Source organism: Polistes fuscatus, unplaced genomic scaffold (assembly GCF_010416935.1).
Source record: "Polistes fuscatus isolate 324 unplaced genomic scaffold, CU_Pfus_HIC Scaffold1, whole genome shotgun sequence".
NCBI classification, from domain to species: Eukaryota; Metazoa; Arthropoda; class Insecta; order Hymenoptera; family Vespidae; genus Polistes; species Polistes fuscatus.
The window spans coordinates 4,776,007-4,793,328 of record NW_025112997.1 but is presented as its reverse complement, the minus strand read 5'-3'; the positions used below and the strand labels follow the sequence as shown (position 1 = coordinate 4,793,328).

The 17,322-nt window shown below is 31.0% G+C and overlaps 1 protein-coding gene across 1 annotated transcript; it reads left to right on the top strand.

The window, feature by feature from the left end:
- Positions 1-6,126: 6,126 nt before the first annotated feature.
- LOC122516262 (p53 and DNA damage-regulated protein 1) lies at positions 6,127-7,234 on the top strand. The gene is made up of 2 exons (XM_043633940.1): positions 6,127-6,729; positions 6,795-7,234. The coding sequence occupies exons 1-2, from the start codon at positions 6,501-6,503 to the stop codon at positions 6,962-6,964; spliced, it is 399 nt and encodes a 132-aa protein (XP_043489875.1). The 5' UTR covers positions 6,127-6,500; the 3' UTR covers positions 6,965-7,234.
- The last annotated feature ends 10,088 nt before the right edge of the window (positions 7,235-17,322 follow it).

Below are 17,322 nucleotides of genomic sequence, written 5' to 3'. Positions count from 1 at the left end.
GCTCCTGCAAGTTACCCTCTCCTATTTATTACCTCGGTCGGCCGCGACCTTATCACACATTATGAGAACCTCCCCCCAGCCCCTTCCCCCTTTCTCCCTATTCCCCCTCTCCCCCTCTACGTTTTGCTCTCTTTCCCTATCATTTTCTCTTTCTCTCTCTTTCTCTGGGGGTTGCTCGTTTACCCTCACCCCTTGTAACTTTTGGAAGAAAGATTTTACGAGACAACCCTGTGGACAATTTTCCCCTAACACGCTTAAGACGAATCTTTTTGATATCATCTCGTGACATCTTTCCATTCTCCCACCGATCGTCATATTCTCTTACTACCTCCAAGATGATCCCTTTTTTTTGTTTTTTTTTTTTTTTTTATTATAATTTGTTTTGTATATTCTTCTATTAATTATTGAAAGATTGCTGATCAAAAGTATTGAAATTATTTTTCCAATTTTCGATGAATTTTCGATTACATTCTTTTCATTCCTACACTAGGTTATAATATTTTCGTAGATAATATGTTTCCTTTTCTTTCAATTTGTTTTTTATCTTTTACTAATCGATCGAAAGATTTTGTTACAATGTTTTGCGTTTATGTATCAGGTTGCTCGGAAAAGTTTGTACCGATTTATAAATATTAAAGTGTTTTTTTTTTTTTTTTTCAAATTTTCTTTCCGGGTAATCTAATAATATGAAAAAGAATATATATGTTGTTTATTTATTTAAATGAAAAAGAAAATTTTAAACAAATTTTGTATAACATTCGGGTATTATTTTTATCATTAATGTTTTAATTATAAAATGTATCATTATAATTACGAATAATTTCATGAGTATTACATTTTATATGTATCTCGTTTATTTTTATTTTCATATTTTAACTTAATAAATTTCGAATATTTATTGATGATAATTAATATATTACTTTTGTTCGTAATAATTATTAATTACAATCCTAATAATAAAATTAAATTTTTATTGAACTAATAATTATTTAGAAATTGCAACAATAATAAATTCTTGAAATCTTTTCGATCGATATGAAACATCATAGATTTAATTTTTCTATTTGAATAGAAACAATAACACAATAATAACAGTTATGATGAATATTAATGAAAAAATAATGCAACGATCGATTCAATTCTATTTGGTGTCCAGTGGGATCATGAAAGAGTGAGAGAGAATGAAAAGAAAATCGAATTGGATTAATGGCTCGATGATTGATGGCGAATTGTCAATAGAGTATACACTATCTCTGAACCATAGATATAATAGGATAAGTTAATTGATCGTAGATTCCACTCGATTGATTTTTCGTCCTTGCATTCTATTATTATTTGCATTTCCTATATATACCGATTAGATGGAATATTTTTGTTATCCATGGTCGATAAATTTCCACCACCACCCACCTCCAACCTTAAAATAAATTATTGAAAATAAAATATTTTCATTTTCATAATAATTTTATTATCTTTTTTTCATTATTATTTAATATATCTCATATGTGATATTCAAAGAACCGCCAATGAAATATATGTATGAACACTTAAACGTAATTAAATGATCGATCCTAAGATCGAGAACCAACCTCGTTTCTGTGCACGTGCATCTCGAACGTGGACACGCGTCGATCGTACATCTCTGCGGTCAGAGAGAATCAAATCATCTACAATATTTGTAGAAAGATAAAGATAAAGATAAAAAGATTGACAAAAAAACTCTTCCTTCGTTGCTATACTTTTGTTTTTTTTCCATGGGGTACCATTTGGATGTTTTTGTTTACAATTCGAAACGAAAAAAACAAGGCACATAAATACGAATAAAAATGAATTTAATTCTCGCTGATAACAAAATATACAAAAATTCGTGGAAATGATTCGATACCTTTGGTATTTCCTTCTTCTTGTTTTTTACAAGTTAATTACAAATGAGATCAAGATGAAAAGACGATAATGTTTATAGCTCACGTTAGCGTACTTTCAATAAAATGGTCGATCATGTGTGTCTGTATATATGTGTATTAGTTACGTGTAGATGTGACGCGTGTGATCGAGGTAGTTCTCACGCGAGGGCACGTGCCATTCGTCGTACCCCTCGACGTACGACGTTCGAGCTAACAGCCACGTGCCGGCTCGATGCTTCCACGGAAAACTCATAATTGTCATAACATTCGAGCATGGACGACGACGAAGAAGACTAAAGACAAAAAAGACTAAAAAAGACAAAGAAAGAAAGAAAGAGAGAGAGAGAGAGATCCTTCCATAGAATTGAATTCATAAGTGCCCTCCTTCGTTCTATGCTAAAACCTCTTTTGTGTTTGCAAATCTCTTCTACTTTTCTTTTTTTTTATTATTTTTCTTTATTGAAATGAACTTTCTTAGCCGATTGTAAAGATCAAATTTTATGAAATGACATAAAAAGAGAGGGAAAGAAATAAAGTAAGATAGAACCCATAATCGATCATCGACATAAACGAAATTATGGATGTACGTGTGGACACACACGTACACGATACACAAACGAAAATATTAGTACAGTACAGTACTGTTATTTGATTTACTTTAATTGATTGTTAATAAATCGAAAGGAAATGTATATTGTAGTTTAAAAGTACCGAATATGAATACGATGTACCGTCATCTTTACAATTCACCGTTACACTGGACCTTGTTGTCCTCTGTGAAAGTTATTTTATTAATTGTTGTTCATATGACTTTTCGAAAATTGCGCATGTCTCTAACGGGAATAATATTCCTTATAAATAGAATTAAAGATTATAACATTATGATATAAGCATTCTTTTAATCTTTATATAATTGTTTAAACTAAAATATATTTGTTTTAACGTTACTTTGCAATGATGACTTCGTAGGTAAAATTTTCGTCTAACAGAATATAAGATCCAAATTATTTAATATTCAAAGTCATAATATGTATGTAATAATTGTTAATTAATCGAAAGGCATGTATATTGTGACATAATATATGATCGGTGCACCGTCTTCCTCGAAATCCACCGTTAGACTGGCACGTTGTCCTCTGTGAAAGTTCTTTAATTAAGTGTTGTTTATATGACTTTTCGAAAGGTATTTCGTTATATATACATATATATATTCGTCATAAATAAAATCTATTCATCTGAAAGTCATATAAATAAAAATCAATAAAAGAAATTTAATCAACTTTCATGGAGGACAATGATTCAGTTTACTGTTGGATTTCGAAGGGGACGCTACGTCAATTTAATACTCGGTGCTTTTAAACTACAATATACATTTTTTTTTATTAATTATCAATCATTTGATATATATCGAACACTCCGTGGATGTACTTTATTAATATTTTCGATTGTTCGAATTAAAATACATTTTTAGATTTTTTTCTTTTTTCAAGTAAACCATCGTTAAAAATATTCTTTTGTTCCTACAATCTCATCTTTTTCTTTCCTTCTTCTTCGTAATGTAAATTACGAAGAAGACGTTAGAGTCGAACGAGTTGAAATATTTTAACAAAAACATATTATATTTCATGAAAATAGTTTGCTAACGTTAAACAAAAACGATTCTTCCAAGAGAACGAGTTGATCTAATCCGTTTCCGTTGAAACGTAAATGAAACTTTGTATTTCAGTGATTTTCTGAACAAAACTCTGAGAGTCTCTTCTTGTGATTGATTAATCGGTACCAGGCTGTGCAAAGATAACACCAGAGACACTCCTTGATAACATTGTCAAATTTAACGATATTAAATGACGAGTTATTTGTCTCTTGTCAACGAAACCAACAAGTTTACGTTTACGATATCTTGACGTATTACATTTACTGACGTCAATTCTGACTATATTTTTATTTTATTTTATTATATTTTATTTTATTTATCTCTCTCTCTCTTTCTTTTTTTCTTTCTTTTTTTATTTCTTTTATTTTACTTTTGTTATTCTTCCTCTTTCACTTCGTTTCCTCGAATTAATAGTTCAACGATCCAATAAATAAAACGAATCGACTAGATAATTTCCTTCGATTATTCCGAAACATTGTTTCCGCTTTAGAAATAAATGACGTCATATTCTTCTTACAAATAATTTATCCTCATATATATTTTCTTTGTTATTTGTCTTTTTCCTCTTCTATAATATTCATTTTAAACGGATTAAAACTAAATCCCGTAGCACAGTGGCACGTGTCGAATGTTGCACAGATGATCCCCGATCGTTAAGAAAGTTTAATCAAGTTTTATATTTAATTGTGTACAATTGTCTTCTTTTTTATATTAAAAATATATTTGACTATTATTAGAATCTATTATTAAACTTGTTGTTTTTTATTTTTAATATTACGTAAATATTGTTGAATCGAGCAAATATTTTGTCTACGATTAGAATTCGATGACAAAAATGTTATATTTTTTTAAATTATTTTTTTAAGATACACGATTCATAAACAAGAAAATAAATTGACAAATTAAAAATTAGATCAACGATAAGGACCCAAGTTGGTAAATTTATTTACAATAGGAAATTTGAGTGACGTTAACAATTAGTTGAAAAATATTGAATGAGAATAATAAAATTAAAAAGAAAGAAAAAATTCGATAACGAAGTAAGTAAGAATGATGAAAGAAATAAGGTTCGCGGCTTGGTTGGTGCAAGCTAATCATTTTTAGGGGAAACAATTGCCATTGGCGATAGTGTAACGATCGACGCGTGCCATGTCACGTGGCTAAGAATGCACGTTCAAACATTGCATACGAGTGCACAGCAAAGGATAAAGAAAGGAAGAAAGAGAAAGAGAGAACGATAGAAAAATAAGTCTCGTCTAATTGCGACGGCCGTTCCATTAGAGATTAAACTTCAAACGGGGACCGAATGTTTCAACAAAATGTTCTTCGGTTAATTAATAATATCTCTCGTAACTCGAAGACAAAAGCATTAAACTCAAAGTATCATCTTACAGATTGTAACAAAAGAAACCAAATTAAAATATATATAATATATATATTATCAAAATTATATATCGTTTCATAATAAAAATTTGAAAAATATAATCGTAACGACCAACTATTTATCTGAAAGAAAATACAAAAGATATAATAAAAGTATAAGAAAAATAAAGATAATGAGAAAAAATTATGATAATAAAACAGAATAATACAATTTGCACAAGTCATTTCTCTTTCTCTTTTTCTTTCTTTCTTTCTTTCTTTCTTTCTTTCTTTCTTTCTTTCTTTCTTACTGTCCTCCTCTTATTAGACTTTGAATAAAGGTCATAAGTTAATGCGAGCGAACACGTTAATTATACTGATGACGTATAACTCCAGAATTTCGTAAGACAGCACGTCCTCGAAAACGTCACGAATTACGTGACTGCGTTTACGTTGATTTATCTCCAGCTGCAACTCGTAAATATTTGTAAAACCGTCGTTTACGATGTTGCAGTCACATCACACAAGATAATTGTTCATCGCAAACTTAACAAAAATCTGATAGTTTTCATTCGTGAAATACACTGATTGTGAGAGATTCTTTTTTGAAAAATATCCTTTTTAATATAAACATAGCTAAATTGAAATATATATCTTTCGCAATTGCATTAATACCTTAACGAGTTGCAGTTATCAACAGCGTTTATTGTCAAATACTACGTGGGAAGAGCATGGATTGATGCCTCTCACACGTTTGTCATATAATTAGTATGAGGCATGTAAGTAGATATATTATATAAAACGATGCATTTATTCATAAAAGTGCATCTCCTGAGTCCAAACATCTAGTGGTAAGGTAGAACAAAATAGAATCGGTTGGTAGTGTAGTACACGAGCATCAGTCGGTAAATATTATTAAAGTATCAATTAGAAAGACAATACTACATAATCTTAGTCGATAGAATAGAACGAAACAGCATCGATCGTAAAAGTAGTATCAAAGAATAAAGAACTACATAGAAGCTCCCAAGAACCCTTATTTATCAAACCAGATTCATCTTAGTTGCTACCGGAACCACCAGTGGGCGATAGTAGGTACTTAACAGTATTCTTTGATAGTATTGTACCGTCATCGCGTTATGTACCTACTATCGCCCACTGGTGGTCCCGGTAGCAACTAAAATGAATCTGGTTAGATAAAAAAGAAGACTTGTGAGCTTCTATGTTCTTCTGTATTCTTTGGTAATGTTAAAATCAGTCGTTGGTTTCAATGTTCATTCTTTTTTATAAGAATTAAAAAAACTTATATGCTAAACAGATATTAATCGTTTAAAATTGGCTTTTAGTACGGTATGAATACTCTTGTGAATGATGATACTAAATGCATATTTCTTATAAAATTCTGCAATTAGCACCATGTGAGCGCTCATAGTTTCATTATCAAGAACTTGATGTACAAGCAGAATCTAACCTAACCAAAATTTTAACCTATCTAAGAAAGAACGTTTTGTGTGTAATTTTCAACAAGTACACAAATAATTTAATAATAATATATTTGCAATTATTGAATATAACTGTGAATGATGAATCAATTTCAAGAATTATTAAATCACTTGCAACAAGTTGAAGCCAAAGCTGGAGAAATTCTTACGGATAGACAAGAAATAGTTGCACTTGATAAACGAAGGAACGATGACAGAGCTGGTATGAGAGCACTGCAAAAAACGAATTGTAATAAAACATGGATTGTGGTAGGTCCTATGCTGCTAAAAATGCCAAATGAAACTGCTGAAGAATTACTTTTGAAAGGTAAATTTTTGATTTTATAAACTATAATTTTATTCGATAAATTATAACGAAATTTTATTGTATAGATCAAAAACAATGCGATATTGAAGTAAATAAATTACGAAGCGAGTTAAAAGTTAAAGTAAATGAACTGAGAGATTTAGAATTAAGTCCACCTGTACCTGGAATAATGTTGAAACCTATGTCCAATAAAGAGATGTCTGTAATGAATCAAGTTTTAGGAAAAAATTCTTAGTACAAGTAAGATTTTAATTAAGTATTAACTGCTATACACTGATATTTAATATATACATAATTTGGATAATCACAAACTGGCTTTGTGGAAATCAAACTAGTAAAATAATCAGTAATAAATAAAAATAGTCGATAATTAATTATTATAAAAGTAGGTATATATATAACAATCAATAACAAATGAATTTTTATAAATGAAAAGATGTTACAGCAAAGTAGAACTAAAAAAGGCTAAATAAAACAAAAGACACAGATATTGTTACTCGCTCAATCGTGCCTTATCTCAAACATTTTATGTTTTGATATCCTCTCCAACTTTATTATGGTGCAATCCTCGTTCCATGGAACACTTTCCTATATTTATTAAAAAATCTTACTCATCTTCCGATTACGTTGTGAGTAATTATTGACATTCTAGACGATTATGATTTCTTATTAATTCGCTCAATCTCTTCTTTCTTTCAACAATAAATTCAAGTTTACAAAGATTGCAAAAAGCAACAAGGAACAATCTTTCATTAGTAAAATGTCAAAAATAGAGTTTACGGTAATAATCACTCCAGTTATAATTTTTGACCTATTTTGACGAACAATATATCATATTAAAGAGAAAAGTGTAAACTATAAAATACTTTGCTTTAATTGTAAAAAACAAAATGTATTTCCTATAAAAAATTTCATATAAAACATTGTTGTATTTGAGTATTTGTACGCATACATGTTGGTAGTTTGAGTATTAAAAATATCAGTATGTTTTGCTTCGTCTTAAATGGGGTTGGGGTTGGGGCTGGAAAAAATAAAGAAAGAAAGAGAGGCAAGGGAGGAAAGGGAAGGAAGAAAGAGAAAGTTAGAATTCTCTTTGTCGTTAAAAGTATTAAATTATTGCCGGAAAGTTGTTTGCATACAATGGCTTGGTGGCCTAAACGAATGTACTTCTATATTAGTATACACGTATATAAAAAAAAGAAAAAGAGAAAGAAAGAAAAGGGAAGGAAAAAGATACACAAAGGGATTGGATACCAAACCAAGTATTCCCTTATTTTCGTTCTTTTAGCTGCGAGGAGGAGTCAAACTAACAGAACTTCAATGCGACAACTTAAATTTATAATTCCATGCACAGCTCGTCTACGCCCACTTCATTCAAAGATATTGTTTTTGTTGGCACGTGTATTTCGTATAGATTAATATTTATTTACCATGGTTAATAAATATTTTCTTATATTATAAAAAATATATATACATTGGTTAATAAATAATTTCGAAATTTGCAGTAATTTTTTTGTTACATTTAAATAATTATTATTTGTGCTTAATTTCACTACAAATTTTGAAGCAACTTTTTAAATAAGTAGCATGAATATTGTTTACTGAAATTCTTTAGTATTTTATATTTAAATAAATAATATTAATTTCTACTGTTTATATAAAAATAAAATGAAGAAGGTACTGATATTTAGATATATTTTTATATAAATGTTATATTGCGTATAGTTATATTGTTAAAAAGCAAGAATAAGTTTCGCAATAAGAAGAATTTTATCGACCTTCGATCGATGCATTTCTAGAGACTCTTTCCAAGGAATCATATTCTCAGGCACGAACAACGGCTTTGTGTTTCTTAACTTTTCCTCTTAAAGTATCTAAAGCGTTTACTATATTTCTATAACAGTGCTCTTTCTTCAATCCCGTAATTAGATCCACAAAGAATTATGATATCGTTGTAAAATTTTTTATACAAGAATAAAAACAAAGAAACAACTCTTGGCCATAAATTAAACAAATTCATTACTTTTGTTATAAAATATATTCATCTTATTTTTATCACTTATATTTTCTTTTTTTTCTCTCTCTCTAAGTGGAAATAAACGTAGACGATTCTATTTATAAAACAAAATTAGATATTTAATATAAAATGATATAAAAAAGAAAAAATATAAAATAAAAAACAAAGTAGACAATTGCATTAAATTAAATCATTCTCTCATTCCTTCTCTTTCTTTTTCTTTCTCATAAAACAAATGTACAAAGAACGAGAGCTAATAAGAATCGAGTGCATTAATAAAAAAAAAAAAAAAAAAATCGTATGCATGATATCAACGGCTCGCGTATTGTCTATCCACCATTTTAACGAGCTTGCTGCAAGCAAGCAACGAGCTGAAACGCACGTGCTGTTTTCGCGCCATGTAAAAGATAGAAAAAGAAGAAAAAAAAAAGAAAGAAAAGAAATACATGAACAAGAAATAAAGAGAGAAAGAGAGGGAGAGAAAGAGACAAGAGGGAGGAAACGTTGACTCATTTCGTGCAACTTCCACTCGCGTGTTCTTGTCTCTCTTTTCGCAGCTGCGAATAAGAGCAGAGTCCAACACAACAAGGCTTCGTTCGATTTCCTTCTTCGCATTATTCGCGAATCCTGCTAGCTAGCTAGCTACCTTTTGCGTTTCACATTTCACACCAATGTGGATCCAACCCACCGACCCTTTACTTTACTTTCCATTTAGATTTTCTTTGTCTTTTCTCTCGGGAAATATTCTCACACTTAATTCAACGCAACACACGTGCTGGAACATTATCAACCATTCCCTTCTTCATCTTTCAAAATAAATAAACAAAGAAAAAATCTTTCATTTTTTTTTCTTTCTTTCTGTTTGCTTTATTTTTCAAAATGGTATGAACAATTTTTGTTATTAACAAAATTTCATCATAGAACGATAGATTTTCTATGTTTTTTGTTCACGATTAATTATCACCTATCGCGAATGATTTTTTAATACTTTATATATTGTTACAAATATAACCGATAACAGACTGCAGTAATGTTTAATGTTTTTTTATTTAAAGAACCTACGACATTGTTTTCCTACATATCTCGTATAACATAATAGCTAAAGTTACTTGACCAGATGTTTATTAAAACAATCTCTCAAAGTTTGATTTCATTTGAAACACAGCGAAATTCTAATGCGCTTTGTTGACAAAAGCGAAATTTGAGAGAGAAAAACGGCCGAGGGAGAAAGAGAGAAAAAGAGAAATAATAATAATAATTATTATTATGAATATTATTATTATTATAATGCAGTATATAGAAGCAGATTGATCAGTTTTATCTCTGTAAAACGTCATCGATAAGATACGACGAGAATCACGTTGTGTTCAGTTATTGAATGCGAATGTCATATTAAATGTGTTTTATAACTATTCCTATTTAAAAATACCATTATATAATTTTATCGTTGATTGATTTTGAAAGTAGGAACATTTTATTGTTTTTTTTAGATAGAAACATCGAAAACTGTATTATCAATTAGTAAACAAAAGCATTGATTTATTTCTTTAAATACAAAAATAAAGTATTTGCGTGTATTTCAAAAGATAGACTATAAATATATTGAAGATATATTAATTTGTAATCAAGATAAACAGATAGATAATTACGCGTTAATTTATAAATATATTATATAAATCATAGTACTTTCCGTAATTTAAACAAGCTGAAGGATAGTAGAGAAAGAAGAATCAATAAATTTTCCTATCAACTGGTAACTAAAAAATATCAATGTTATCTATATATGGGTTGAAAATGTTTTTCGATCTTTTTTAATCAATCAATAGAGCAGATAAATGTCCTAATCTTGAGACTTTTGATTTAGTTCGGTAAAGTTCGTGTTTGCTTAAGAAAAGTATGTCAATAAGAGTAGTACTGTTAAGTATCACAAATACATTTGTATTGTTAATAAGATTGTAAGGAATTTTACTTGTATTTTAAAATGAATTACCTAACAATTAATAAAAGTTTGAAAAAATTTGAAGAAAAGAAAGAGAAAGGCAGATCGTTGAATAAAAAAGTAAAAGTAAGATTCTCATCGATTTTATTGTTATCGAATTATCGATCTATGTTACAATACGATCATAAAGCACCTTCATAGATCAGAATCATCGGCTATGATAAAATAAGAAGAATAAGATAAAGAAGAAGAAGAAGAAGAAAGGTAAAGTGCGTTGTAATTGTCCTATCATGAAACGCATCGCGGATTCAATTGGATTCGAACGGCAATGACATTCCGTAACGTCGTCATTTTTCTAATCGTTAAACGCATTCAAATATGGTGATCTGAAGCCTGAGGTCCTTGGCTATATAGGCAGAAAAGTTAGCTCAAGGACAACAACCACACTTGTCTATTCGAATTTCATCATGGATGCGAAGCTGCTAACCGGGTGAATGTCACTGGTATTTGCGATTAAGATTCGTTTAATCTTACTCGTGTTCTTGCCTTTTTCACGAATCAACAGGAAAAATTCAAAATCGATGATGGCAGAGAGAGCATAGAAATAATTTTACTTCTATCGACTCTACTCGACAATATTTTTTTAAGTTGATCCTTTTTTTTTTATAAAGGTTTATCTGCGTTAAGCGGATGACATTTTAAAACTAAATTGAGTGATCCGCTTTAAAATAAGCTAAGCGACACTATAATATATACTTAAAATATTATTTTATTTTCCAGACAAGATACATGCCAGGTACTATGTTACCACCTACGAGTTCCGTTAGTAGAGAAAAGAAGGTAAAGAAAAGAAAAGAAGCGAGGGTAAAAAAGAGGGTCGGTGAGAGCATAAAAAGGTTCTAGGGACGTCATTCAGTCGTAGCCCAAGTAAAATTCTACTGGAACAAATAAAAAAGAAGCGGAGAGTGATATATAGCGGTGTTGGACACACAAAGTCTGAAGTTCAAAGATGCGCGATGTAAGCCTTTTTGTTCATGATCTCGTAAGGTTATTTTCCACGAAATATTTTTCCTTTGTTAAATCTGGATTCAACAATAATTTGTTGGTTTATATAACTAAATTTGGTAGTAGTGATGTTCATAAGTGAAATAAATATGCTGTAGCCTACCGAAAAGATCTTTGTTCGGTTCTCGTGCTAAGAGATATGTCGGGCACTCGGCTACAGGTGCCACCTGCAAGTTCCGTAAGCAGGAGGGGAACGGTAAGAAAAAAGAGAAAAGAGAAGGGAGAGAGAGAAAAGAGGATAGACGAGGGGTTGTGTGGGGAAGAGAAAAGGGAAGGCTCGAGAAACGTCGTCTAGTCGTAGCCGGTGGCGGCAGGTTAAGGCGCGAATATCCAACATATCAGATCGGTGAGTCACTATGGCTCTTGTTCGATGCGTTCCGGCTACCCCATTCGCCGCCCACGCGACAACCCAGCTCTGACTCATCCACATTTCTTGGAAACGGTGCGCGTGTCTCATTTGAAATTTTCGGCTTGCGAGAGATCCAACGATGCTGTTCCTCCTGCTGCTGCTGCTGCTGATGATGATGATGATATTACTATTGCTGATACTGCTGTTATTATTGTTGCAGGCTCCCGTTATCATCGTTACTTCTTATTTTTCTTCTTCTTCTTCTTCGATTCTCTGCATTATTCCAATTACTTGGAGAAACAAAGTTTCTTGATTAGTTTCCAAGTTAAATCGGTTCCCTTTTCGAAGAAACCATTGCATTTAAGTAACATATACACTTCCCTCTCAAATCGATAACGCTGTAGTACATTTCGTGCAACCCCTCTGGAAGAGGGTTGAGATAGGGTCACGCTCCGATGCATCTTCCCCTTCACTTGCACCCTTATTCTTTTCTTACTTAGGTGATAACATCGTTTAACAAAGTATTTACTTATTCGTGCGTTAAAATCTATATATATATGCACATAAATATATATTGCTCGCAATTAAAATAATAGCTATCATTTTATTTGAACAAATCGAATCTTTAATAACATTCGAATATTAACATAAAAATAAATAAATTGAATCTTAGGGGTAAATTTTCCATTAAAAATCTATTAGTTTCTTAATCTTACAAACTGTCCTCCTTTCGAGAAACGTTAAACGTTCCTCGTTGAAATTTGATTACGTGCGATGAGAAAGATTATCATCCAATCGACCAACGTTCTTATTCAGATAGTCACGGGATCCCCAAAATAATATCATATTCCATTCAAAAAAAACCCATGCAAACCATTCAACTCGTATTATTAATAAAAACAACTAATCCTCCATTTATCGTCGTATAATTTCTCATTTAAAAATTTGCGTATTAAGAAAAAAGCATTTGAATAAGAATAATTAGTAGCCTCTTAAAATACCCGCGCAAACTATCCAATCATACATCCCTGGCTAGCACGTTCCACAGCTTGGATGTAGCGCCATTGGTTGAGTTGGAATAGCCAATGACGTCATCTTCTCTGCGTAGCGTCGGCGTAGAGTGGTTGGACGAAGGTAGTCGAACTCGGCCGAGGATAGGTCCGAACCTAAACGAATCTTCGGAGGTATTCCCCCGCGGTATGAGTCATCGTGCTGTTAGTTTCGCACGGTTTCGAGTAAAGGAGGCCTGCTGCCGCTGCTGCACGATAGACGACGTGCGCACACCTCGGTCAGCCGCTGTTTTTTAAACGTGTTCCTAAGAAAAAAGAAATAAGAGGAGGAGGAGGAGGAGGAGAAGTAGTGGCAAGGAGGGAAGGGGAATAGAGGAAGAGAAACAAAGAGAGAGAGAGAGTGAGTGAAAAAAGAAGAAGAAGGAGAAGAATAACGGGGGAGGATTCTTTTCGAATCGAATTCTTTCGGAGCCGAACCAAGTGTACTTTCGTGTGCCTTTTGAGTGTTTCTTTCTTCCTTTCTTTCTATTTCTCTTTCTCTCTCTCTCTCTCTCTCTTTTACTTTTTAAATAGAAATATTTATATATATTTCTTTTTTCTTGTGCTTACGTGCGCGCGTATAAGAAAACAAGAACTGACGCGTGTTAATGATAATACAATAAACATTAATATCGAAGAGTAATAAGAAAATAATCAAAGATGAAGTTGGACGTGTCTGACGCATTGTACGACAGCTCGAGTATTTCCAGCGACAGTGGGACATCGCAGAGTTCACGAGTCAGCCATGATTTTCTCTTCACCATTGCTGCTAACTCTGCTACCTTACCAGGCAATGTAAGAATTAAAGAATATAATTGCTTATTCGTATGTTTTAATATTTATTTGATTTTTTTTTTTCTAAAATGTAATTTAAATTGCTTATGTTTCTTTTTTTTGGGTCAAGATTGTCAGAGTATTTTGTTTTGATTATTCTTTTTTTTACGTGTCATTTATTTCCGTACAAATGTATTGGATGTCATTGAGTTGTATGGTTTCTTCTTTCTCCCTTCCCTCTCTCCAACGGCCTCTCTCTCTCTCTTTTCCTATCCTTGTATTTAACTGTACACGTGCTTTAGAACGCACGCGTACTATTACTAATAATATTAATTCTAAAATTATAATGGTAATACTTTACTGTAAAATTCTATTGTCGAGAAAAATAATTCCTATTTCCGTTTCTTTTCAATGGGGGAATTTGTTTTCGATGCATAACCTAGGAGGTTCGGTTATGTAATCCCTAACGCAAGCGAGAACAGTATTCAACGGGTTAAACGAGTGTCGTGTTTTTTTTTTTTTCGATGTCTTTTTCTCTTCGTAGAAAAAGGTAGACGACTGTATTGTGTAGAAAAGAGAGAGCGAGTAGGAGTTTAAAAGTGTGTGAGAGAGATAGAGAGAGAGAGAGAATGGTGGGCGGAGGAGGTGAAGGGCAGAGGGAGAGGGATTACCAACTTTTCAGAAAGGGGCACCCTTCTTTTACGATACACGTTATAAAAACGAAAAGACTTGTGTTAGTTAAATTTGTATTTTTTAATCGTTGAAATTGTTTTTTTTTATACTTTTATAGGTTAGGTTTTTAAGTTTCCAACGATAGTAATTATTAAATATTTGTTTCTAATTTTTTCAAATAATAATAATTGGTATATACGAGATGAAGAACATGAAAGAAGATTACTCTTGTCGAAAGAGAGAACTCAGAAAAAAAGAGAGAGAGAAAGAGAATTAAGTGTCCCTCTCGTTGAGAGTATGCTTTCTAAGTGTTCCGTTATCCGTGAATATTGGACGCAGTAGCGATGCTAATTTTACAAACTGCCTAACGTCATCGCTATAAACCGATCTCTCTCTCTCTCTATCTTTTTTTATTTTACATTTTCTTTTTTCGTCTCCTTTTAACAGCTCTTCCGATTTAAGTATCGAATCTTTAAAAGATTTACTTTGTTTTCATTGACCTATCACTTACACCTGTTCCTAATTACGTACATAGATCAACGATTAAAAGAAGCTGATTAGATTGTGTTAAATATAATTGGACGATCATTGACTCAACGCTTCGTAGACTCACTTTTTACTTGAGTCGAATACGATAATCATTGACTATCATTCTTGTCAGATTTTTGTAGACTCTCTTCTTTAACATTGATTCAAAACATCGTAGATTCTCGTGTCTAGTATGTGAAGTAGAAAATCACATTGATTTAGCTTTTTCTTTTTTTTTTATTATATTTTTTTGTAGACCTTTTCACATATTAATTAAACATTACGTAGACTCATTTTTATTGTCATATTTGATGTATTTTTTTGATATATTCTTATTGTTAGATTCGTACGTTGAGCGTACACTTCGGTAGACTCGCGTTTAATGTCGCCTGATCGTTGACAAAATTTTTCCTAGATACGTACAAATTTTTTTAATGTTTTTTTTTTATTTATAAAAAAAACCTTGATAACTTGATAAACCATTGCATAGATTCTTTTATCGTTTATATTAATTTTGGATTTGTATTTGTAATTCAATTTTACGTGGTTTTCGTAAATTTGCATTGGGTAGTATCTTTTCGTGTGAATTTTTGTTTTTTCTTTTTTTTAAATTTTAAAAAATATAATAATTCAATTTATGAAGATTAAAATGATAACAAAAATATAATTACAAAACGTGAAACGCTTTGGTACTCTGTAGAATCAAGAGGTTTCGTCATCTAGGAAAGGTTTATTGTGTTACGAAGATAATACAATGGCGAGATCGCGTTTTATCCAACGAACGAACGCCGACTTTCATTCCGGTCACGCTCTTCTGGGTGCCCATTTAAGGTGCACACACCATGTGCACGAGTATTGCCAATAAATAGCTAAGTTACAAACGACGAGAACCAATCAGGGACATCGTTTTATTGGAAAGATTAATGCTAACTGAATATATTTTCTCGTTTCTTAGATTTTCATATCTTTACTTATTTATTTATTATTTATATTTTAATACGAATTATTGTAAGAAATCTTATACGATTATAGAATCATTTGTATGTATATATTAAAAAAGAAAAAGCAATAAAAATAAGACCATCGTTATAAGTATTTTAGGAATTGCATACAAACAAAACATTTCCTTGCATTTTCCGAGATTTTCGTTCGATTTTATGTTTACACTTTGTATTTTTTTTTTTTATTTAAACAATCTTAACAAATTGTATGCACTTTGGATTATTTTATGGTGTGCATTTACTGTAAAAGAATATTTTTTTGTTAAATAAGACCATTGATCCGTGTGCTAGAATTGTAAAAACATTACTAAAACGAGTCGTATAAATTCATTTGACTATTTCACGAACGTCGAACCGTGCTGAAATGATAAATCTTTTTCCACCAAGCTCCTCGTTTTATTTGTATGACGCAAATTGTTATTTATAGCATTGGATTACACGTTAGCAACATTTTTCCTCGAGTCATACGTATATTACGAGTACTATAATGATCCTATTCGATTAATGATAGCTTTATTATATGCCTTCTTTTTTCCTTATAGTTTTCTTTTTCTTTAATTAGATTGATCAATTTCTTCCCTCGCGTCGTTGGCTCCTTTGACTTATTTTTCTTTTTTTTTTAAACGTAAATACGAAGTAATCGGAGCAAATCGGTTTGACACTCGCAATTCATCAATATTTCATTAACTGGTATAATAGCTGATTAATTAGAGTAGCTTCTGTGTCAAAATTTGATATAAAAGAAACGTTATATGTTACGAACAGGGTTTGTTTGTTAATTTAAATAAAAATTCTACATTTAAGGTTCTCCTTGTTTTTCTTTCTTTTTTTTTTTTTTATTTTAATTTCTCCTTCGTTCAATTGTATGATAATTTTCATTTGAATTATTTAAAAGTATTTTAAATAAAATTGTTTCTAACTTCGGTTAAGTTCCACCATCCGTAATAATTAATGAATAATATATATATTTAAATTGAAATAAATGTTGAAGAAATTAACAAGGATATCGTGATAGGATCGTGAAGGATGTGTCGATAATTATAAAAGCGATCTAACAATAAGTCAAGATTTAAAAAAAAACGAGTTTATCAGTTATTTCACACCACATTATATTAAACTAAATTAATTCAATGTAATTTTCACGATATATTATTAAAAATGAACTGTTAGATAGTGTTTGTTATTTTAATATTATATAG